Source organism: Dipodomys merriami, unplaced genomic scaffold (assembly GCF_024711535.1).
Source record: "Dipodomys merriami isolate MVZ:Mamm:240054 unplaced genomic scaffold, mDipMer1.0.p SCAF_497, whole genome shotgun sequence".
Lineage (NCBI taxonomy): Eukaryota > Metazoa > Chordata > Mammalia > Rodentia > Heteromyidae > Dipodomys > Dipodomys merriami.
The window spans coordinates 774,438-800,414 of record NW_027206065.1 but is presented as its reverse complement, the minus strand read 5'-3'; the positions used below and the strand labels follow the sequence as shown (position 1 = coordinate 800,414).

At 37.2% G+C, this 25,977-nt stretch overlaps 1 protein-coding gene and 1 long non-coding RNA gene across 2 annotated transcripts in view; one reads left to right on the top strand and one right to left on the bottom strand.

The window, feature by feature from the left end:
- On the bottom strand, nucleotides 1-25,271 carry LOC138809404 (uncharacterized). Its single transcript, XR_011366830.1, has 3 exons — nucleotides 25,052-25,271; nucleotides 2,755-2,839; nucleotides 1-75 (listed from the first exon to the last, which is right to left on the bottom strand). It is a non-coding gene; the product is annotated as an uncharacterized lncRNA (long non-coding RNA).
- LOC138809403 (gephyrin-like) overlaps nucleotides 1-25,977 on the top strand; it is a 30,731-nt gene that overhangs the window by 2,445 nt on the left and 2,309 nt on the right. The window contains exons 2-5 of the mRNA XM_069995928.1: nucleotides 7,863-7,936; nucleotides 12,874-12,938; nucleotides 17,777-17,880; nucleotides 25,266-25,362. Of these exons, the coding sequence (XP_069852029.1) occupies nucleotides 7,863-7,936; nucleotides 12,874-12,938; nucleotides 17,777-17,880; nucleotides 25,266-25,362 (340 nt within the window). The remainder of the gene's footprint in view (nucleotides 1-7,862; nucleotides 7,937-12,873; nucleotides 12,939-17,776; nucleotides 17,881-25,265; nucleotides 25,363-25,977) is intronic.

The following is a 25,977-nucleotide window of genomic DNA, read 5'->3' as shown; positions in this document are numbered from 1 at the left end:
CTGTTCATAGCCCATAGCTATATATGTCTCCACATATCCACTTCCTTCTGCCCGCTCAGCCTTTTCAGTTTTCATCTTTACAAAACACAAAACACCATTTTCATATGATGGTGTCTCCACCACCCATGGGATCAGACTAACTCCAAATATCGTTACTGACCCCAATGAAAGGACTGATTGGTTGCACTACATTTGCCTTTAATGTGAGCCCAAGAGTATCAACTATATGAGCCCCCTTGAATTTATTTGGCAAATCCTCAGTTATTCAGTCATAGAGTATTTAAAACAAATCAATAATATACCAAATAAACACAAAAAGTTTTCCTTATAATTTCATTCAGTCCTATGTTATTTTTGTTCTGCTAAATCTCAAGTTAGCAGTCTGTTTTCACAAAAGTACCTGCTTTCAAACTTGAGTTCTGGAATTCCAAACTGGCAGAGTATAAAAGTTATTCATGATATATCACTACAGATGCCTGCATATAGCATCTGTCATTAGTTTGAAGCAGCTGTGCAGTCCTTTTCCCTAGTGCTCTGAACCTGTCAAGTTATTGATGGTGCTTATAACAGAGCCTCAGGCAAGCATCAGAATAAAACAGAAACATTCTGTAGATCACAGATTCTTAACAACTGTGTTTATATTGCTACTATAACCAATAAGGAACTTGGATGGGATTTCTTACAACTAAAATTATTAAGCTAGTCTCACTTACTAAAATAATTACCATAGCCATATGAACCCGAATTCTTAAAATTATAAGAAATATTTTTTCTAGTGTGGCACATTAAGTTACCAGGTGTGCTCATACATACCTATAGTCTCAGCTACTCAGAAGTCTGGGGAAGGATGCTTGAGACTAGCCTGGGCAACATACTAAAACTTTTCTCTTAAAAATTAATGAAAAGCCAGGTGCCAGTGGCTCTAGCTAATAATCCTAGCCACTTGGGAGGCTGAGAACAGGAGGACTCTGGTTCTGACCTGACCCTCCCTCCCCACACCCACACACACAAAAAAAAAGTCCACCAGACCCCTTCTCAACCAATAGCTGTGATGCAGTAGCACACACCTATCACCATAAGCTATGTGGGAAGATTACAGTTCCAAGGTAGCGGGTCAGAAAAGTTTATGAGAATTCATCTCAACAGAAACATGCTAGGTGTAGTAACATTTACCTGTCATCTCAGCTAGGACAGAAAACTTGTAACACTTGATTCTTGATCCTAGACACATGCCCAGCCAGGAAGCAAAACTGTATCTCAGAAACAACCAGTGCAAAGGCTGGAGGTATGGGCTCCCCAACAAGCATGGAACCTGCATTCAGACACCACTACTGCAATCCCAGTCCATGAATACTTACATTTCTTTATTTTCTGGAGATTTTAGGAAAGTAAGCATTATGTAAATAGAATATATCTTTTTAAACCAGTCAGAATAGAGTACCTTTAAGACACAATGTAACTTGATTCATAAATATCCACAGAAATAGGAGAACATTTTGCATTCACAAAACAAAGCAAATGTTTTCTGGATATTCAGACACATAAGGAACATAACAGCTTCAGTTCTACAGCGTCAGCCTCTGATTAATTCATCTGCCAACTAATAAAGAGCTATTTGCCTTCATATAAGACATAACTTCTTAATTGATTTGGTCTCAAAATGCACAATAAAAGAAATAAAGAAGAAATACTAATAAACCAGATTCTCTGTCTTTTCTTAAGAATTGACTTAATTTAATTGATTGAAGATGTCTCAAAATGGCTAAACTAGATTCTTGATGACTTCTGCCACAGCAGGAATATTTTATTGTGTGTGGAAACAAAACCAGAACCAAAATCAGCAGAAGGGGGCAAACAGACAACAAAAGTTTTATTGCCACTTGGAATTCACAACAGGAACCAAGTATATATGTGCCCAGGTTTCAGCCACCCATAAAGTGCATCTTCTCCCTGGCAGCAAAGTTTAACTGGCTCAGCCCAATAAATCACTGTGGCATCTCAGTTGGAGCCATCAAAATTGTTCAGGAATAATTTCTAAGATAAAATCCTGCATCTAGTAAACATGTAAAGTGAACACATGTAAAAGGTTTTTATGTAGCCTCACTAATGTGAGAACCTGTAAGATAGTAAACCAACTCAAAGGAAAATTCAAAGATCACACATGCAGATACAGGTAATTAGGAATGCTAAAATAAATTTGCCAATAGCTGCCACAACTAGTCTATACCCACAGGGAACGATCAGTTACAGTTCCATCAGAATTTATTTGCATTTATTTGAATAAACATTAGATCCACTGTCTTAGCTCAAGCTGTTGTATCAAAGTATTTTAAACTGAGTGACCAACATTTATATTCACAGCTTTGCAACCTTGGATTTCTACACTGAATATAATAGCATGGGCAGAGTTTGGTGAGGCCCATCTTCCAGGTTGCAGATAGCTGACTTTACCTTTACAAGGCAGAAAAAGAGTAAGGGCACTAATCCTGTTCATGAAAGCTACACAGGCACAACCTAATCAACTCCTCAAAGCCTGCTCCCACTGGAATTAGGGTTTGAACATACGAATTTGGTAGGGGAAGGGGACACATTCAGTTAATTATACTTATGATCAGTGTTCTTAAAGCTTTATTTATATAAATAACTCATATGTGTAAATAACCCAGAAGGTTGTGCTGCAGTTGATAGCCAGTAATCTTCCTTGGTCATTGCAAGTTCTTTCATAATTTTTCTAAAAGTAGTATTTGTCCTTACCTGATTGAGGAAAAGACTTTGCTCCTTCATTTAGTTTCTCTTATCTGACTCTTCGGTTCTGAGTATCAAAGAAGTTCCATGCTTCCTTAGTCAGATAGAAAGTTAATAATAATGAGGATCTTCAGCATTTATTACTATGTCTGGAATAAGCTTTCCCTCTATCATGAGGAACATTAAACACTTCTTCATGTTAAAAAGGACTAAATAGGAGATTAGTTTATAAATGGGAGATTTGTTAGCAAGAAAAATAAAGTATTTTATTCATTTATTAAGTATGCCTAATAAGCATCTACTTTCTAAACTGTTTATCATAACCTTCAAGTCCTTGAAGAAAAAGCCTCTGACCACTGCAAACTCAGCTTATGCTTCTCTCCACTCATTTATCACCTTTAGTCACCTTTTCAGTTCTAGATGCCCTCTGCTGCTTTAGAAGCCTTAATAAGTACTTCCCTTCCTCTGTAGCACTCTTCCCATGCCCAAATCCTTCCTATCCTTCACAACTTAGCTAATGCATCACTCTCTTCTAAGATGATCTCTTTTTTTTTTAATATTCTACCCTACCACACCATTCTCTATTTCAGTACCTGCTTATTTCTTTACAGCCTTTAATACAAATGGTAATTCTTAAACTTTTTGGTTTACTTAAGGCAGTTTAGTTCTAATAAATGTAATAGGACTTAATTGTTTCAGGAACTACGTCTTGTTTACCATTAAATTCTCAAAACACAGAATTTCTGTGATATAACAAAAATTCAAAAATACTAGTTGATGCTGATTGCAGTAGTTCATATCTGAAATCCTACCACAGGGGAGGTGGAGGTAGGAAGACCTCAAGTTGAAGACTAACCAGAGGTACATAGTGAGACCATGTCTCAAAAAAATAAAAACTTATTAAATTCCAAAAGGGAGGGTTGGAGAAAAGGAAGGCTCTGATGTTTCCAGAAGTCAAAAAGCCAGACATAAAAAAGTAGCTGAAAAACTAATGAATACAAGCAGAATGTCCAGTGTCTTGGGCATTTAGACCTGCCACCGAGAAAGGGCCCCAGAAAATACCCAAGGCTCTCCATTTAAAGTCTTATAAGACTGTGCTCTGGGGATAAGGACAAATGGGAAATAATCCAGCCTTACAATGTCCAAAATTGTCAAATTATATAATTTGACAAAATTTGACCTAATTAAGTCAAGATAATGTGAGTTTACCTTAGCTAACTTCCAAAAGAAATTAGGTCATTTCTAGAGAAATCTATAATCCTCCATTCTTTTCATATATAATATTTAATATTCAGCTTGTAAAATTACCAGGCATACCAGAGATAGAAAAAAGTACTAAAAATTAAGAAAAAAAAGCTTTGAAAGTGTGCTGATATTTATATTGTCTCTTGTAGACCCTAAAAGGCTATTATATGTTTGAAGAAACTAACAAAATGGAGACTTTCACTAGAAAACTGGAATCTGTATAAGAATCTAGTGAAATTTTCAGAAAAATAAAATATGGACAAGAACATAAAATATATATATAGGACATGATGATAGCTCTAATATGTAATTAAAGATCAAGTAAGAAGCCATATCTAAGAAGTGACACATTTAGAGCCATTTTTAGAGCTGAAACAGTTTTTCAAGCCAGTAAAAGACATCAAAACCAGAGAGAGATCAAGGAGTTCTATTAATATTAAGCAGGATAAGTACAGAGAAACAATACCTAGATAATCATAGCTAAACTACTAAAACCCAAAGACAAAAGTAGAATCTTATCAGAAGAACACATTACCTTCAAAGGATCAATAAAACCAAGAGAAATTATTTTAACATAAATGAGAGAAACTAGAAAACAATGAAATGAACTTACAATATTCAGGAAAAAGTTACTCCCAATATGGAAATATACATGAGCAAAATTTTCCTTCAAAAATGAAGGTAAAGACATTTTCGGCCAAAGGAAAACTGAGTAGATTACCCCAATGGGAGTTTTTTAGGCATCAAGATACTGGCAGCATGGAATGCAGAAAGGATTATAGAGTAAAAGAAAGGATTTAACATGCAGTAAATGCCAATGAATATTGATCACATAAAATCATACCTTAGGAGGTTTGAAATATATGTAAATATTATACACTAAGTATATATGTAGCATATGTACATACTTGGAATATGTAGAGTATGTATTATCTACTTGAAATATATAGAATATATGTAATAGTTGAAATACTTACTTGAAATATATAAAAACATACTTGAAAGTGTGAGATATATAATACATAGTAGCATAGGAAGTAAAGAGTAATAGTTCACAGTTTAAAATCCTTGTGTTACCTTGGAAATTATTTTTAAGCTACGAAGTCATGGTTGATATATAAAGCCAGGTAGATACTGTAATCTCCAAAATAACTATTAAAATACAAATGCATATAACTTACAATAGAAGGGAAAAGGTAATAGAAGGGAAAGAGGTATTTGCTAGAAGAAAAAGGAAAGAAAAACAGAAGTAACAAATAGGAAACAAACAATTTTAAGCTCAAAAATAACAGTATTAGACTAAACATAGACTGAATCTTCCCATTAAAACTCATCATTCTGAATTTTAAAAAGCAGCTAATTAAGCCTAGCTCTGGTGACTCATGCCTATAACCCAAGCTACTCAAGAGGCTGAGAACAACGTGATCCAAGTTCAAAGCCAGCCTGAAAATCCAATTAGATTCCATTTTCGGTTAAGCCGCAAAACAGGGCTGGGAGCATGACTTAAGGTGAAGTGCCAAGCCAAGAACAAGCAAGCCAAATGAGATTGCTTAAATCTTTGTTTTCCCAGATTGCAATCAATTAGGACCTAAATAAAGTAACTTTTAGTTTTTTAGTGTTTTTGCAAGAGGACTAGCATGTTTAGCTCAGTGGTAGAGCACTTTCCTGAGTTTGATTCCCTAGCACAAGAAGCAGGGGATTCGTAGAGGGACAAAGGATTACTAGACTTTAGGAGAAAGGTTTTTTGTTTTTGTTTTTTCTTTCAAGGGTTATTGTCTGTGGTTAGCTTCTGCTTTTTGCTCTCACAGGCTATTTTCTGTTTGATTAGCTTCTGCCCAAGTTTTATTTTGTGTCATTGTTTTTTGGTCTTTTGCAGTTCTAGGAATGAATTCAGGACTACCATTGACTGAACTATGTTTCCAGTCCTAGGATTACAAGCAAGTGCCACCACATCAGGCACATTTTGTCATTTGCCATAGAAAAATCCATCAGGAATATAGAACAAGTCTAAATTTACCACAAGTAATAATACAACCTCAAAATAAAAATAACTGAATTAATATATCTTCCAGCCTTATAGAGTTCAGAGAAGTTTCAGACAAATGAGACAGGGATAAGGAAAGGAAGAAAGAAAGAGGCAGAGGAAGAATATTTTCCAAGAGTGGAAACAAGACAGCTAAGTAGCTAAAAGCAATATAGTCCTGCAAGAATGGACAGAGAAAGACTGAAAGGGGCTGGGAAGGTGGCTCAGTGGTAGAGCGCTTCCCTTGCATGCATGAGGCCCTGGGTTCAATTCTTCAGCACCACATAAGGAGAAAAAGCCAGAAGGGGAACTCTGGCTCAAGTGGTAGGGTGCTAGCCTTGAGCTTAAGAGCTGAGGGACAGTGCCTAGGCCCAGAGTTAAGGCCCCAGGACCGACCAAAAATAAATAAATAAATAACGACTGAAAGAACATGTCTGGGTGAGAAGAAGGCTGACAGCAGATGATTATAAAAGAAAGCTAGAAAATATAGGAATCTTGGGATACTTTTTTTAAAAAAAGGCTTATTTCCTAAAAACCAGGAAAATGGTTAAGTATTAGAAGGTAAATTGCTCAAATGTGTCTCAGAGGATCTCTTGTACCTCTATGCAAGTGAAGAATAAATAGAAAAGATTAAATATTGGCAAAGGGACCTACTGCAATTCAGGCTAGGTGATTTGGGCTGGAGCTGGAGATAGAGGGGAACAGTCCTTTTTTTTTTTTTAACAAGTCCCTTGTAATGTATGAAATAGTAGATTGACAGATTAGTACACTCATTCTTGGATTAATAAAGATTAAATTCAGAAATAGATCTTAAGATTTTATCACTTGAAAGAATTTTTTTTTTGTTGGTTGTGAGGCTTGAACTCTGGGCCTGGGCTCTCTCCCTGACCTCTTCAGCTCAAGTCTATCGCTCTACCGCTTGAGCCACAGTGCCACATGATTCTTTTTTTTGGGGGGGGGGAGGTCCGGTCGTGGGGCCTGAACTCTGGGCTTGGGTGCTGTCCCTCAGCTCTTCAGCTCAAGGCTAACACTCTACCACTTGAGCCACAGCGCCACTTCCGGCTTTTTTCTTTTTGCTTATGTGGTGCTGAGGAATCGAACCCAGGGCCTCGAGCATGCAAGGCAAGCACTCTACCACTGAGCCACCTTCCCAGCCCCCACATGGTTCATTTTTTCCTCTTTGTCTACAACCATATGGGGTCATGTTGTACCTTTTATTTTGTGAGGTCATTCTGAGTGGATCATGAAGACAGGCTAGCCATGTTGGGGGGAGAGGGGGGAGGCTGGGGAGGGGGGAGGGCATGTTGTATTTTTGTTGTTAGCAGAAGGTCTCTTTTAGAGTTCCTTCAAGTTTTCCTTTTAGTTGACATATTTGGATTAGCAAGCTGTGAGCAAATGACCAAGTCTCTCTTAAAGAAAAGTATATTCTTTAGGACCATTAAGTAGAATATTGCATGACACACACATGTGGTTGCTCTGCCAGGCAAAATTTAAGGCATAGTTGTTAAAAGTGTCTGAGAAAAAAAGATCAAAAACCCCATTAAGTAAGGATATTATACACTAATGTATGTATCTAATGTCCTCTACTGGAATGTTCTTCCCATAAGAGCAGAATTGTTGTCCCTTTTATTTGTGGCTATATCCCCCTGATTGGTACTCAGCACATAGCAGGTGCTCTGAAAATACTGATTAAATGAATGAATAAGGAATGAAGTAATATTTGTATTAAGCAAATCAATTTTACTAAAATAACAAAAATGTTTTAAATTCATGAATTCAGTTTATTTTCATTTAAAAGTATTACAAGTCTAATATTAAGATGTTAAAATGACTGTTTTTAATTTTGCAGGACTATCTCAAGCAGGTGCTGGACATTGATCTTCATGCTCAGATCCATTTTGGCAGAGTTTTTATGAAACCAGGGTATGAAAATCATTTTATCTCATATATGGAATTGATTTGGATTGCTTTACCTAATCCAGTTATATGCCTTCTTTTTACATATTCTATGTTAGGTTAACTTTTTTTTTCCTTTGGGGGGGTCCGGTCGTGGAGCCTGAACTCTGGGCCTGGGCGCTTTCCCTCAGCTCTTCAGCTCAAGGCTAGCGCTCTACCACTTGAGCCACAGTGCCACTTCTGGCTTTTTTCTTTTTGCTTATGTGGTGCTGAGGAATCGAACCCAGGGCCTCGAGCATGCAAGGCAAGCGCTTTACCACTGAGCCACCTTCCCAGCCCTTAGGTTAACTTTTTAATAAACAATATTTTAGTTCTGGAATCTTCTGAATACATACATATTTGGAATAAGAATCCATGTCACAGATGAATCTGGGTTTGGTACAAAGCAAACAATTTTCCAACCTCTTTTTTCTTTTTAATTTTCATGTCCCATTCCTTACTATTCTTTATCTATTTCTGCATACTAATTCATTCTCTTTTTTAATTAATTTAATTATTTATTTTGCCAGTCCTGGGCACTGTCCCTGAGCTTCTTTTGGCTCAAGGCTAGAACTCTACCCCTTGAGCTACAGCGCCACTTCCAGCTTTTTCTGAATACTTTATCAGAGATAAGAGTCTCATAGACTTTTCTGACCTGGTTTAGATCTCAGTCTCCAGCTCCTGGCTTCATTCACTATTTTTAAAGGCAGCTTAGTGGGGGGAAAAAAATCTCAAATATAAAAGTAGAGTATACAAGGAGCCATCTCCCATGTACCTATTACCCAGTTCAGTAACCATCAACACTTTTCTGTAATTGTTTCATCAGTTCTTCCATCCTACCTCTTATGGGAGGGAAAGGATGAGTATTTTAAAGCCAATTGTAAACATCATATCACTTTGGTAAGTAATGAGAACAATAAGAGCATTCTCTTATGTAAATACAAGTGTACTGTCTTACCAAGTTAATTCTTTGGCATATAATGTCCTGATATTCAAGTTCTCCCAAATGTCAAGGAAAATAATCCCTTTTCATAATTGTTTTGTTTGCTTCCAGATTCAGGCAAGGTCACTCACAGTATTTGTTAAGTGGCTGTTAAATCTATATTTACTCCTTCCCTTTTTAAAAAAACATTTGTTTATTATGACTTCTTAGGTAAACTGGAACACTTATGCTGACAAATGGATTTGGCAAATTGCCTCCTTGGGTTATGTTTAACAAGTTTCTCTGTCTATTGTGTATTCTCTGGTTTAATTAGATTCTAACAGTATTTTTCCCTTCCTATGTTTAACCCTGCAACCTACTATTTCCCAGGAGGAAAAAAGTAACCACATATTAAGATTTTGCATATTTCTAAGAATTAATAACCCAAAGTAAAAAAATGTTTAAGCAAATCCTCAAATAATGCCAAACACTGGGAATCTGCCTGCTCAGACCCCTGCTATTTAACCACCTTTGGTTCTCTATTCAAAGACCTCAGTGTATGAGTAAGCAGTTCAGCACACATCCATGGTGTTAGAGATGATGATTCTGTTCAAAATTATACTCAGATGGGTGCTCATGAATTCTGATAGAGAGTGGGATAGAACTTCCCAGTTGTTATAAATCAGCTATGGGAAATATGTTTCCTGAAGCCTTAAGTGTCAAGCCAGACTTCCTAATATCCCTGATTTATTGAGCTCTGACAGTGGTCAGGCTTTACTATCATGATTTGGCCATATTTAATAAAGATTATTTGTCCCTAAAGCTTTTTCCACACTTACATAGAATTCCTAATTCTTGACAGTTTATTTCTGTAGTTGCTTGTTGAATATTCCCCAGCATCTGCTGACAAAGCCCTTTTCATAAGCAAATGTTATGATAATCTTTTCCCCTGTTCCTTTAAACAGTACTAATTGAGTTAGATTTTTTTTTGGGGGTGGGGGGGTCCGGTCGGTCGTGGGGCCTGAACTCTGGGGCTGGGCACTGTCCCTCAGCTCTTCAGCTCAAGGCTAGCGCTCTACCACTGAGCCACTTTCCCAGCCCAATTGAATTAGAATACAAAGGACATTCCCAAAATTTGCCATTGTGCTCATAATCTCAAAAAATTAATTAATTTTCCCTTTGTTATCAGAAGGAAGCCAATGTAACTTTTACTCTTGCCTCTAGAGGAGAAATATTACTTAAAACACAACTTCTATAGTGATTTTTTTTTTTTTGGTCGGTCATGGGACCTGAACTCTGGACCTGGGCACTATCCCTCAACTCTTCAGCTCAAGTCTAGTGTTCTACCACTTGAGCCACAGCACCACTTCCAGCTTTTTTCTGCTTATGTGGTGCTGAGGAATAGAACCCAGGGCCTCATGCATGTAAGGCAAGCACTTTATCACTGAGCCACCTTCCCAGCCCATATAGTGATTTTTTTTTTTTTTTTGGCTAGGTCATGGGGCTTGAACTCTGGGCCTAGGCACTGTCCCTTAGCTCTTCAGCTAAGGGACTGAGCCACTTGAGCCACAGTGCCACTTTCGGTTTTCTGGTGGTTTATTGGAGATAGTAGTCTCATGGACTTTCCTTCTCTGGGCTGGCTTTGAACCACAGTCCTCAGATCTCAACCTCCTGAGTAGCTAGGATTACGGGTGTGAGCTACCAGCACCCAGCTATAGATTTGTTTTCTTTTCAGTTTATTATTTACCACTTTCTTCCCCTTTAGGAGTTCTTCACTTCCTAATGTTTATTCTTCTCTCCTAAAATCATAACACTTTGGGATCTCAGTTATTGCATAAATGTTGTTAACATTCTGACATCAAGAGGAGAGTTAAACAAAGGATATGGCTTTCCAGGGCTTAAAAGCCTCATGGCCTAGCTGTAGGACACTTGTAATGGCAATGCAAGATAGCCAAATGTTTTCTTGTAAATAGAATCTTTTGAAAGAGAGTACTTTTAGAGAAATCACACTACCTATCTGTGAGATGCAAAAGATGATATGAAAGGGCCTCATAATTCATATCAACTTTGAATACAGTAGAAAGAAGAAAGCATTATGCATTTTCTCCTCACTTGTAGTATCTAGGCTGGTTCACTATAGTAAAGTGGTTATGAAATTTAAGTGTGCTTCTTTTAATTGGCTAAAATTTCATGCTTTTCTAAAGAAGAAAGTAGAGGTAATTGCTACTTAATAGTAAAATGAAAAGTTTTCTTAGTTTAACTTTGCTCTCTTCATCTACAGTACATTACAAATATAATATCTATTTCATTTTACAGACAAAGATACTCAGAAAAGCATTTGTAGTATTACCAAATAGATCTACCAGTCACTGGTTTTACATGACATCTATAGTAAGCATACCTGTTATCAGTGATGTAACTTGGAAATTGCTTTCATGACACAGTAATAAACATTTCCAAGTCACCTATCTGCAAATTGAGATGACAGCCTAAAATCACATATATTTAAAACAAAGAATCAAGAAATAAGCAAAATAGATGTCACAAAGTCCAAATACTAGCACTTCATTAGAACATGGTATAAGAGCTTTATCAAATATGGGCCATAAAGGTAAATAACCTTGGTTCCAGATCTTTTGTTTCCCCACTGAGTAGCTGAGTGATATTTGGTCAAATTGCTCAGTGTCTTGAGTTTCCATTTCCTTATCTATCCAATGATAGTTGTCACCTCTTAGTGTTGTTCTGAGACAATGAAATAATGAGGTAACTACTTTTTAAGTAATAGTTGATACTATCATATTAATATTGCCTTTTAATCAATATGACTATTACTACTGTTCTTTGATAGCAGTCTGGGATTAAGGAAAACCACACAAGAAAACTGAAAGGAAGAAATAGAACTGAATCACAGGCTCACAAAGGCATAAAGTTAAGAAAGTTCATAGGTTAAAAACAACCTTTCCATCCTGTGATCTGACATCACTAAGTTAAGGGATTATATTAATAATGACAGCTGTATATTAACAGAAATTCCAATATTACCATACTATTTCAAAAAGTACCAAGTGAATAGTCCATTTTTGAAAGATCAACCTGCAAACTAGTAAAAAGGAAATATAATTTTGGTGCTTAAAAGAATAAAATTTGGTCTGGAAAGGTGGCTCAGTGGTAGAGCGCTTGCCTTGCATGCATGAGGCCCTGGGTTCGATTCCTCAACACCACATAAGCAGGGAAAAAAAGCCAGAAGTGGCGCTGTGGCTCAAGTGTTAGAGTGCTAGCCTTGAGCTGAAGAGCTGAGGGATAGTGCCCAGGCCCAGAGTTCAGGGCCACTACCAGACCCCCCAAAAAAAGAATAAAGTTTTACCAATATGGGAGTTGTAATAAACATAATGAGATTGATAGCTAAAATCTTACATAAGGGCAATTAATAGAAAAAAAATCACTCTTCTCAATTAGTTACTCCCTCCAAACCACTTATCCTACCCATTGCTGTGTTAAGAGTTTATGTCATAATCTTGAGAAAGCATATCTGACAATATTCTTAATTGCTATCTGGTTATAGCTATAATATTTTAGTTATTTGTATATTTCAAAAGCTGATTTTGATATGTTTCATTTATACTGTTAAGTATAATGTTAAAAGGATAATACTTTAAACAAGAAGCAATTAGACAGATATGATCAAGTCTTCTTATAATAAGAATGATAGTTATAAATCACCACCAAAAATAAAACAGACTTGCTAAGTAGAAGGGAAACTTGAGAATTTGGAATGTTTCTGTGGCACTGACAAGAAAAAGAAAAGGAAACAGAAGATTCTGAAAGCAAAATCATTTAGATGCTTCTGAAATACTTCAGAGTATAAAGATTTGAAGGCAAGTCAACAGAAAAGTGGTTTTGTATGATAAGTGATCTTTATGAATAGCAACATAGGAAAACTGGAACACTTTATTTACTTCTGTTCCTTAACAATCACTAACAAGCATTTTAATTTTTCTTCTAGTTTGCCAACAACATTTGCAACTTTGGATATTGATGGTGTAAGAAAAATTATTTTTGCACTACCAGGTAAGAACTCTGAGATGTTTTCCACTTTTTCTGAAAAATATTATCCCCAAATTTTTGGACTTCTCAGATCCAGTTACCAATCAGATTAATTGATTTGGAATCTAAAAGCATTGGGACTTCAGTCCCAGCTTTTCTGACAAATCACTTCACCCTCTGAACCTATTTCTTCTATAAAATGGGATAATGCTTCTGGAGCACATTCCAAACCCTAAGATGATAATAAAATGTTCACTATCACTAGATCTTCTAGGGCACCTACCTTTTCTTTATAGGAAATTGGTCACAGGTAGCAGGCTAATCATTTTTCACAACTAGAAGTACCATGATCAAAGAGCCAAAGCCCTTGCTTGAGCTATCCATAAAAAATACTAGATTGAGCCAGGTGCCAGTGGCACCTGTAATCCTAGCTACTGAGGAGGCTAAGATCTGAAGATTGTGGTTCAAAGCCAGCCTAGGCAGGAAAGAAAGTGGCACTGTGGCTCAAATGGTAGAGTGTTAGCCTTGAGCTGAAGAGCTGAGGGCAGCAGCACCCAGGACCAGAGTTTAGGCCCCACGACCAAAAAAAAAAAAAAAGATTGAAAAATACAAATAAGCGAATAATGAATTCCAGCACTGGGGAGAATTAAGGCAGGAGGATCATAAATTGGAGACCATCATGAACTACATAGCAAGACCCTGTGTCTAAACAAAACAATTTTTAAAAACAACTGCTGTCTCTACTTATAAGATTTGAGGCGACTAGGGAGATGCACCTCTCCTTCCACTGGTCCTGATGCATCTCAGCCACAATCCACACATCATCAGTCTGATGTCTGCAATCACCACCCTTGCTCCCATCTGAGCAAAAACCCACATGTTCAGATTATAGAAAAAATAATGTGGTTCAATTGACAAGGATTGTCTAATTATTGTTTATTACTTTATTGGCCCTGTATTTAAAGGCTTGATAAATACAAATAATTTTTAAAGCACTTTAGATCTTTTATGTATCTACTTATTTTTTGACTTAAAATTACACTCTAATAATTCTGTCCAAGTCCCTGTTTCTGAGATAGATTTCTTCAAAAAATAACTTACTTGTTCCTTTCGGTCACAAATCTCATAGGTCTGGGCTATTTATTTGCTTTTTATATTAAGTAAATCTCAAATATAGAAAAATAAGAGTCAGGTAAAACATTTTTAAACTTTAACAACATTATAATCCCCTAACATTAAATTCCATCATGTAAAATATTTAAATAAAACAGCCTTTTTTTTTTTTTTGGTTGGTGTGGGGCCTGAACTCTGGGCCTGGGTGCTGTCCCTCAGCTCTTCAGCTCAAGGCTAGCACCCTACCACTTGAGCCACAGTACCATTTCCAGCTTTTTTCTGCTTATGTGGTGCTGAGGAATGGAACCCAGGGCCTCAGGCATGCAAGGCAAGCACTCTCTACCACTGAGCCAGACCTAAAACTCTACAACTTCCCAGACCTAAAAGAGCCTTTAAAATATATCTATGGAGCCAGGTTCTGATGGCTCATGCCTGAATCCTAGCTACTCAGGAGGCTGAGATCTATGTATCAAGGTTCAAAGTCCATGAGAATCTTATTTCCGAATGTTATAACCATCAAAAAACTGGAAATGGAGCTCTAGCTCAGTATTAAAGCACTACCTTGAGTAAAAAGCTTGGGGACAGCACCTAGTCCCTGAGTTCAAGCCCCAATACCAGGATAAAAAAAAAGGATGGCCTGAGATTACTGAAGGCCTTTACTATTTCCTTGGATACCATAAAAATCATATTACAAAATGGGGCCAGGCGCTGGTGGCTCACGCCTGTTATCCTAACTACTCCGGAGGCTGAGATCTAAAGATTGTGGTTCAGAGCCAGCACTGGCAGGAAAGTCTCCAGTAAATCACCAGAAAACAAGAAGTGGGGTTTTGGCTCAAGAGTGCTAGCCTTGAGCTGAAGAGCTGAGGCACAGCACCCAGGCCCAGAGTTCAAGCCCCACAACCAACAAAAAAAAAAGCGGGGGAGGGCCTTCTCTTACCTATGTTTTTCTTGGAAGAGATGCTACTTTGTCTTCAGAAGACATGGCTTAACGTGCGGACCATCAGTGACAGTGTATCAGTGTGTATGTGTATATATGAGGGTTTGAACTCAGGGACCCATACTTGCTAGGCAGGTACTGTACTTCTCCCATCTTACCTCAGCCCTACAAAGAAAACTTTCATGGGAACCTATTTTAACATTTCTAGTGAAGCAATTCATCTGCCAAAGAAAATACAAAATTAAAAGCTATCTGCAAACTGATTTGAAACTCACTCTGTTCATCCTGAATGAACCAAAAGAGAGCAGCAACAACTCACATGTTCAGATTCTAGACACAGCAAGTCATTCCATTTGTAAGAATTCTCAACTTCTAAGTATATTTCTAATTTCTTGAAGGCTATCAACTTAAAGGTTTTCAGTAAGTTTAATTATAACAAATGTAATAGTTTTTTATATTTACTTGCCAACTTTTTAAAAATTATAATAATACATGTCCACTATATATGAGCATAAATAAATATCTATAATTCCTTCTACCACCCAGAGAAACTATTATAACTTTTTGACAGTCTTCTAGTTTTTTTTCCTTATATAGAGCAATTCATTTTAACAGCAGCTGTATAGGGTAGTAGTATAGGAATTGTATACTCATTGGTAATATATTTGAGGCAAGGGAAAAGTAATACTAAGAATGTGGTATTTGAGGAGCATGATCATGCACACCTATAGTATCAGCACTTGAGAGGATAAAGAGCATTATAAGTTTGAAGTTAGTCTGATAAACTACATAGCAAGTGTAAGGTGAGACTGCGCAATAGTGAGACCTCACCTCAAAAGAAAAAAACCTGTTCTATTGAACATCTCATTTTTCAATTAAAATTATTAATATCAGTTGATCCCTTTCTACAACCTAAAAAGAAAAACCTACTCTCAGCTGGGTGCTGGTGGCTCATGCCAGTAATCCTAGCTACTCAGGAGGCTGAGATTTGAGAGTCATGGTTCGAAGCCAGCCCAGGCAGAAAAGTCCCCATAAGACTCTTATCTCCAATTAACCACTAAAAAAAAAATGGAAGTGGCACTGTGGCTCAAAGTGATAGAGGGCTAGCCTTGAGTGAAAGAGCTCAGGGACAGAGCCCAGGCCCTGAGTTCAAGCCCCAGCATAGACCAAAAAAAAAAAAAAAAAAAAAAAACTAAACTAAACCCTGATCTCAGTTATTTTGTGGTAGAAGAGAATTGAAAATATGGTTTTATCTAATAATAGACTAATCTGATCATTGCCTTTCTTTTACTTTGAGGAGGGAATTAACAGCACTTCAGGAAAGGGAACACAAAAATCTCATAAACCCATTTTCCTCCACTAGTTTACACATATATATATATATATATACATACATATATATATAAATATATATATACATACATAAATATACACATACACATTCAGCTGTCAAAAAGAATAAAATTAGGACTTCAGAATTAGAATCTTAAGAATCATATAGTCCAACCTCCTCCTTTTGAAGTATGTGACACACTTAGATTATTTTCCTACAGAATTACATTTGAATTTCTTAAATCTTTTTATAACTTAACAAGAAGTTGGTATGTGTAGGAATTTGCTCTAGCATCTATAACAGTACCACAGACTGAGTAGTTTAAATAAAAGTCCAAAATCAAGGTCCCCATGGTGGTGTTTCCTGGGAGGCTCCTCTTCCTGATGTGTGGTCAGCCACTGTCCCTCTGCATCCTCACATGACCTTTCCTCTGTGCACACACACTTCTGCAATGCCTTCTTACTATACTGAAACCAGTCCTATCAGATTAACACCACCTTTGGTGAAACAAAGGATGAACTAATTCAGCAGTGATACTCACTAGGCACTATGTTGAAAGTCAACTACACAACTTGTGGGAAAGGGGAGTCGGGAGGGTAAAAACTAGGAGAAAATGAGGGAAGAGGTGGCACTGTTCAAAAAGAAATGTACTCAGTACCTGACATGTATCGGTAACCCCTCCGTACAACACCTTTACAATTAAAAAAAGATTAACTCAACCTCAAGTCCTCATTTAATTGTAACCACCCCCTCAGGGGCCTTGTTTCCAAATACAGCCACATTAGGGGTTAGGGCACACTCATATGAATTGGAGAAGACATAATTCAGTCCAGAGTATCTATCTCCATGTGAACTTACTTGGTGCTTGTTTTTAAAGTTAAAGACATCTCTGATTAGAATTGATTATAGATAAATTTCCTTACGCTTATCTACATTTTCCTATTTTTTGAAACCAGTCTTAACAGTTATACATTGATTTTAAGTACTTTAAAAATATCAAGAAGATACATAAAACATTTAGCCTGGTTTAAAATGTATGAGGCTAGGGCTCAGTGATGTAAATGCACAAGACTCTGGATTTGACCTCCAGTGTCCCTCGCTTTGAACACACACACACTCACACTCACACACACACACACTCACACACACACACACCAAAAAAAAAAAAAAAAAAAAAAACCTTTATCAGGTAATGAGTTTCAATACATGGCTGTCAAAAATCAAAAATATTGTCAAAGAGCTGCTGGTTATGAGAATTCTCTGTTTTATCAAAAGTAAATGTTAACCCCCTCGGTGGCATGTGATGGATAGTACCCCTGTACCTTTATTCTTTTACCCTGTTGGTTGCAAGATGTCTCAGAAGAAGACTGATTGTGGGATCATTTCCAACATGTCCTAAATACCCAAAGGTACAGATGGCTGTAATTGTTTGACAGCTTTATGTGATATGATATAAATAACTATTTGGTTGACTTTCAGGGAATCCTGTATCAGCCGTGGTCACCTGCAATCTCTTTGTTGTGCCTGCTCTGAGAAAGATGCAGGGCATCTTGGATCCTCGGCCAACCATCATCAAAGCCAGGGTAATGTTTTCTAATAGCAAGAAACTCAAGTGGAAGCTTCATAAAAAAAAAAAAAAGGATATGCTTTCTAATCCAAAGTAAACATATAGGATTCATGTTAATGGTGAATGACATATTGTTCTCCCCTTTGTGAGGTAAGAGGAAGAGTCTCATAATTTCCCCCCAGATGACTTCCTTTGCTAGAAGGCTATAAAAAGAGTCCAGAGAACATAATGTAATCCTTTAAACAAAGCAGTCAAGATCACCGACACACAATCTGTACGCACTGAGGGATAAAAATTACTTTTCTCCAGTGTAAAGTCACAGAGTACAGAAATTAACCTGTTTACTTTTCCTGTGACTCTAGTATTAAATCTCAAACAATCCAGAAAAAAAAGAAAGACAACCAAAGAACTAAAAAGAGAACTTGGAGATTCAGGAAAGGGTGATCTTATTGTTTAAAAAAAAGACAAACAAGACTGAGGAATTATATGTACTATATAAAAACCATTTGGAAATAGTTCACTTCTCCACCAACACTACTTAACTTACTCAACTAATTATATTATTCACTTTCTCTATTACTCATGAGCAACATTCTTGGCAATAAACTACTACACCAAACCATTACTTTTCAAGAGTTCTGAAGTAAATTCAGATATAAAAGAATACTCTGTTTGACAGGAAGAAGAGAAAACATAGAAGAGGAAATATTAACAAAAATATTGCTCTGAACATACATTAAATAAACAACAAAATCTAGACTTAATACAGTCTTAACATTGACCTTCTAACTACTGGGGTGAAAAAGGATGAAGAAATCTCTTTTCCTAAAACTTTTTTTTAAAAGTCCGTTTTTTTTCTAATCTTCACAATGGTAGTCCTATTTGAAATTAACTATTTTGATCAAGTCAGAAAGTCATAGATTTATACAAACCATTAACAGTAACGGTTACTAAACCAAGGAAAAAACCAAAGTCTTGTAAGAAGAATTCTCTGACTCTGAAAAGCCCTTATAAATCCTTATATTCATTTCTTGTTTTAAAATTTAGTATCTCTTTCTGGCATTGTGGCAGTCATCCATCCTAACAGCAATGATTTGATTGATGGTGGTCTCTCATCAGAATGATGCTTGATACACCGTTCATATGCTGCCTGTTTCCTGTCAATTCAGGGAACTAGGAACTGGTCCAAGAATCAAGTAAATACTTTTCTCCCACAGCAGCACCACAGGAACTGCCAACATGGTCCATAGGTATGTTTTGCTACTTGTCCCTGTTGTTTTTAACTCCCCAAATGACTCCCATACCTACACTGACATGACTGCCACTTGAGGACAATAACCCTATTTACTACCTGGAAGTATGGTACATCTTCTGATCTGTCTCTGCTGATGCAACATACAGCCTACAGCTTTTACCTTCTCATTACTGTTCTCCAAAATAGATGCCACAGTCCTTTAGTACTTTGGGGAAGTGGGGTGGATATTAGGACTCTGATATCATCATCTTATACATAGGGCAAGAAGCCTGCGTTATTTTTAAAAGGTCAGCACAGGGTGGGGACAGGAGAGAAAAAATGGAGAGAATGAGGGAAGGAGCAACATTGTCCAAAAAGAATATACTCATTACTGGATTATGTAACTGTCACTTCTCTGTACATCACCTTTATAATATTTTTTAATTTAATGTCAGCACATAAAATGTCACCCTTCTATATTAAAGCATTCAGATAAGTATCAGTTTAGAATAACCGCTTGCTTTATAGTTGGAAATGAAATACTTCTGGTTTTCAGTACATAATCCTAGTATTTAATGATCCAAATTATTGACATAGTTTTACCATAAGAGAACATCTTACTATGTTCTCTGATATACCATCTTAACACCCTATATTGCCCTTGTTCTCAACTTTTTGTCTCTAGAATCATAATTGAGGTAAGGCCATTAAAAATTCCCTCGTGAAAAAAACAAAACAAAAAAAAAAAAAACCCTCCCTCATGCAGTGAGTAAGAAATGGAAAAAGGCAGGGTATGATATCACACGTCCCAGCTACTCAGAAGCCATAGGTAGGGTGATTATGGCCTGAGGCCTGCCCTAGGCAAAAACTCAAGACCCTACCTGAAAAATAACTAAAGCAAAAAAGGGCTGAGGGCATGGCTTAAATACTAGAACACCTACCTAGCAAGGGCTAGGCCCTGAGTTCAAACCCCAGTACCACCAGAAAAAAGAATAGGACGAAAGGAGGAGAGGGAGAGGGGGAAGGAGAAGGAAGGGGGACCAGGGGAGGGAGAAGGGAGGAGCAAAGACGATAAAGAAGAAGGGAAAATACTTTTATCTCTTATGGGACTAAATCAGTCTTGGAAGAATGCATTCTTGCTGGATCTCCACCAAACTATTCTAATGTGTGAGCATTACTGTTCTGCGGCCGTAAGAACCTGATGAATACTTTCTGACTGATGTCATAAGCAATGAACTACAAAGTGTTTCTGTTTGAACACTGCTAAGGTTTTTCAGTTATAAAGAGAAATGTTCTACATTAAAAGATATAGGATTCCTGTCACATGAGAATATTATATATGACTTACCAATTTCAAACATATTTAAAGGAACAGAACTGCACATGATTCATAAAAAGAGTACATTGGTTGCAAATTATTACAAAATGAGAAATATAACTAGAAACTTTGGAAACATGAATTTGATTCATACCAACATATGTAAGGACTTTGAATGGATATAAGTTTTAGATGATTTACAGAGTAAATAAGCTCAGGGTCCTCTCTGGTGTACCTTTTAAGCAGTAGATAAAAAAAATCTAATTTAAGCTCTTATAACCCCTACTTCATCCTATAAGTTCTTGTGGTTCACCATTTTGTTCATCCTACCTAAAGCCTGTTATGTGTAAGACAATACATCAAACATTTGTGTACACTTTCAACTTCTTATTTTACTTTTCAACTCTAACTCACTCTAAAAATCCTTTAGTAGAATGTAGACCTGTAATCTCTGAACTTAGCAGGATGAGTTCAAGGCCATCCTGCATAGTAAGACCCTAAGAAAAACAGCAAGGGAGGAAGGAGTGAAGGAAGGAAAATGAAAAGAGAAAAGAAAGGAATCCACAAGCTTGGTTCAATCTTTTTTTTTTTTTTTTTTTTTTTTTTTTTTGCCAGTTCTGGGGCCTGAACTCAGGGCTAGCATTCTGACCACTTGAGCTATAGCTCCACTTTTGGCTTTTGGTTAAATGGAAATAATAATAGTATTGTAGTTTTCAGCTTATTTAATGTACTCTTCTTCTAACCTTGTCTCTTTTAAGCCCCTTTTTTATTTTATTAACTCACATTAGTTATTTAGAGGGGGATTTCATTGTTCTATTACCACATTTTTGCAATATATTACCATTAATCTCACCCCTTCTATCAACTACCGTCCTCCTTTCCCCTCTTTTATCAGTTGCCTGTCTTCAATGAAAATCCTTCAGTGCTCATCAGGATTAACTCTAAACTCCTCCTAAGGTACAGGAGGCCCTCTATCTAACGTCCTCAGTTTTCCTCTCCAGTTTCACCTGTTTCCTATCCCATACTCTGATTGTGCCAAGCTACTCAGTTTCCAAAAATGAAAGAAAATTCCATTTCTGCCTGGGATTCTTCTTCCTGAAAAGTTTCCACCATCACCACCTCCTTTCTTAGCATGGTAAATTCCATACGTGAAAGATACAGGCAAAAAAATCCCGAGAAGCCCTTCTCATTCACTTTGAATCACTTCTCTGTAAGATGAACTAGACAAAGAGGAAAGACAGAATAGTCTTTTGTTTTTTATTAGTAAATTTTTGTTTTAGAGCAATTTTAGCTCCCCAGAAAAATTGAGCAGAAAGAACAGAAAAGTCCCACATTTCCCCTCCCCACACAATACTTAGTCTCCTCCACTGTCAACATCTGGCACAAGAATGCTAATGTTTGCCCAAAATTGATTAACCTAAAGTAACATATCGCTGTCACCCAGAGTCCTTTCTTTGCATTGTTATTATTACATAAAGGTGATATACAGAGAGGTTACAGTTACATAAGTCAGATAAAGATTACATTTCTTTTTAAACAATGTCACCCCTTCCTTCACTCACTCCTAGGTTTTCCCTCCTATCCTCACCCAAAGTTGTGTAGTTCATTTTTAACACATTGTCTAGTGAGTAGCACTGCTGCATTTGTCCTACCATTTCTGTGCCTCCCTTGCTCTCCCAAAGACAGGTAAGTGAACAAACAAGACAAAAGGAAAAGAAAAACAGCAACAAAAGGGAAAAAACATTGTTTCCATTTCCCGGAGTTCATTTCAATAATTTTTGTTGTTTTTGTTGTTTTTGGTCGTGGGGCTTGAACTCTGGGCCTGAGCGCTGTCTCTCAGCTCATCAGCTCAAGGCTAGCACTCTACCACGTTAGCTACAGTGCCACTTCTGGTTTTCTGGTGGTTTATTGGAGAAAAGAATTTCACAGATTTTCCTGCCCGGACTGGCTTTGAACCAAGATCCTCAGATCTCAGCCTCCTGAGTAGCTAGGATTACAGGTGTGAGCCACCGGCACCCAACTAAATATTATTTTATATGATCAGATGCACATAGCTATTGAGCCTTAGGCTTCACTCTTAGTAGAAGTTATATAGGTTTTGACAAATGCTTAATGACATGTATCTACATTACAATATTATACAGAATAGCACTGTCATAAAAATTGTTTATGTGCTACCTGCTAATCCTTTCCTTCCCCACCTCCACAAACTCCTGATTATTTCCTTGGTTCCATAGGTTCCCCATCCCCACCCCTAAAATGCCATATTCTTGGAACCACATAGTATATAAACTTTTCAGACAGACTTCTTTTACTTAGCAATATATATTTAAATTTCTTCCATGTCTTCATGGCTTGATAGCTCATTTCATCTTAGTGTTGAATAATATATCATTGTCTGGAATTTATCCTAGTTTGTTTATCCACTGAGGACATCTTGTTTACTTCCAAGTTTTGGCAGTTTGAATAAAGCTGTCATAAACATCCATGTGCAGGCTTTTGTGTAGACATATGTTTTCACTTCATTTGTATAAATACCATGATCATATGTTAAAAGTATGTCTATGTTGACGCTGCCAGTCACTTGTCCAAAATGGCTGTGCCATTTTGCTCTTCCACAAGCAGTAAAAGCGGGCACCTCTTGCTACGCTTCCTTATCAGTGTTTGATAGTGTCTGAATGCTGGACATTTGGCTTTGGGGGGGCGGGGATCATGGGGCCTGAACACTGGGCCTGGAAGCTGTCCCTCAGCTCTTCAGCTCAAGGCTAGCACTCTACCACTTGAGCCACAATGGCATTTCTGGCTTTTTCTGCTTATGTGGTGCTGAGGAATCGAACCCAGGGCCTCATGCATGTAAGGCAAGCAGTGTACCACTGAGCCACCTTCCCAGCCCCACATTTGGCTTTTCTAATGGATGTGTATTGGCCTTACAATGTTGTTTTAATGAGCAGGTCCATAATGACATAGGATGTGGAACATCATCTTATATCCTAACTTTCATCTGTGATACATCCCTAACATCAACTGTTCTGGTCAGATTTTTGTCCAGTTTTTGAAACTAAATTATTCATTTCCTTACTGTGTTTTAAATGTTCTTTGTGTATTTTTATCCCATGGCCTATCTTCTCATCCTCTACACCTGTTTTTTGTTGCTGCTGCTGTTGTTTTAACTAAATCTCTCACACAGATGTTTCTGTGTAGACCATTCCCTATATTACAAAAGCTAGTCAGGTTTTTTTTCTATTGAGTGATTATCATGTACCAAGCAAATATATAAATGAACCAAAGGGAACATTCCCAGTCCGCAGAACTGACCAATTTTTATCACAAACAAAACACTCATCTTTTACAATGTTTTATTTACTAAAAAAAAAAATGGTGTACATGTGTGTATTTATCCTGGATGCATCGTTCTCTGAAGCACTGGAGCTCATAAACAAGTACTTTTTAAATTAAATGATATACTAGAACAATAATGTCAGTACAAATAAATATATTAGCTATTAAAGTATTCTGCATTTAGTAAATCACCCCAAAATCCAGTCCATTTCATTTATAACTGCAAAAGGAATTTCTGTTTCTCAACAGGGTATGAAAAAAGATTTCATTCACTTTAACTTAATTCAGTTGGCTTTTGTTTCTTAAATTTACATAAATGTTTTCCCTTAAAACAAAAAATGTTCATCTTTAGACTAGATGAAAGTAGCAGTTTAAAAATGTTAGGACAATAAAGCTTGAAGACATTTTAGCCATTATATAAGAGAACTGCATTGTATAGTTTTAAGCAGTTTTAAGACAACAAAATAACTTGCTAATACGGAATAGCAGTTAGCAAGAAATGGAAAAGAAAGCCGGGCGCTGGTGGCTCACGCCTGTAATCCTAGCTACTCAGGAGGCTGAGATCTGAGGATCGCGGTTCAAAGCCAGCCCAGGCAGGAGAGACTGTGAGACTCCTATCTCCAATAAACCACCAGAAAACCGGAAGTGGCGCTGTAGCTCAAGCGGTAGAGCGCTCACCTTGAGCTGAAGAGCTGAGGGACAGTGCCCAGGCCCAGAGTTCAAGCCCCACGACCGACCAAAAAAAAAAAAAAAAAAGAAAAGAAATGGAAAAGAACCTAGGAGTCCCTATCATTTCAGTGCAGTGCTGATTCTACTGTACTATCAAGAACAAATCAATACCATTGCTGAGGGAGAAAACTTGCTAAAACACAAGCAAACCAAACAATCCTGTGAGTGAGAGCTGGAGTGTAGCTAGCTCAGTGGCGGAACAGTTGCCTAGCTCCCTGAGGAGCTCTAACCACTTAGTGCTGGAGAACATACAGAGATTGAAAGACACAAAATGATTTGGCATGACGGCAGGTCACCCTATTGGCAAATATAAATGTAGCTGATGGCTAGTGAAAGATCCTTTTTATGTTGAAAAAAGTTCTATAAATGGGTAGTTGAATAGTGCCTAATACATTATTAGGTCCTCAGTAAATATTGGATGGATGGACTGATCAATACATATTACTGGATTTGTTTAGGTCTACCTCCTTTATTCTCAATGTTAAAGATGACTGCTTTAGTTTCTCATTTCACTGGCAGCCTCTCCCTCTTCATAAACCCATAAAAATACTAAGAAATAAACATTACCTTTTTAATCTGTTCTTCTTAGCCTTCTTTTCTCTTTCACTAGAGCAGTTCTGCCTCTGGCTTCCTGTCCTCAAAATAAGGAGGGAAATGAAAGAAATCATAGAATTCTAAGGGTATTTTCTGTGCCTACTGTGTCTTCTGCACAAGAGCCCCAGCTTTCTAATTTTAAGAAATGATCATGTGGCCAAATTTGCTTCTTTTCTTTATTCCTTAGTTATCATGTGATGTGAAACTGGACCCCCGCCCAGAATACCATCGGTGTATATTGACTTGGCATCACCAAGAGCCACTGCCTTGGGCACAAAGTACAGGTGAGTCATTCACTCAGGTATCCCTGGGCATTCATTCTGTTAAATCACAAAGTTAAAGACCATCCATGGAGACAGAGGTGTCAGAATTTTAATTCAAGGCCAACACACACACACACACACACACACACACACGCACGCACGCACGCACGCACGCACGCACGCACGCGCACGTGCGCGTGCTAGAAAAACAACCTCAATAAACAAGTCAGTTGTAGTGGTGCAGATTTATAATGCCAGCTATGCAAGAAGTGGAGATAGGGAACCATGGTCCAAAGCCAACCACCACCAAAGGCAAAGAGTTTATGAGACCCTAAAGCAAAAAGGGCTAGGAGTGTGGATCAAGTGGTAGAGTACTTACCTAATAAATATAAAACCCTGAGTTCAAACCCCAGTATTGCCATAAAAGAAAAAGTTACATCAAATGTTATTCCTTGGTTATAACTTATTTTTCAATTGTTATATTCTTTCTCTTTTTGAAAGTTTAAGCAAACTAATTTCCTAAACAGTATATGATTAAAAAAAAAAAGACAAGTTAAAAATAATAAAAGTTAGCCAAGTACTGATGGCTCACACCTGTAAACCTAACTATTCAGGAGGCTGAGATCTGTGGGTCAT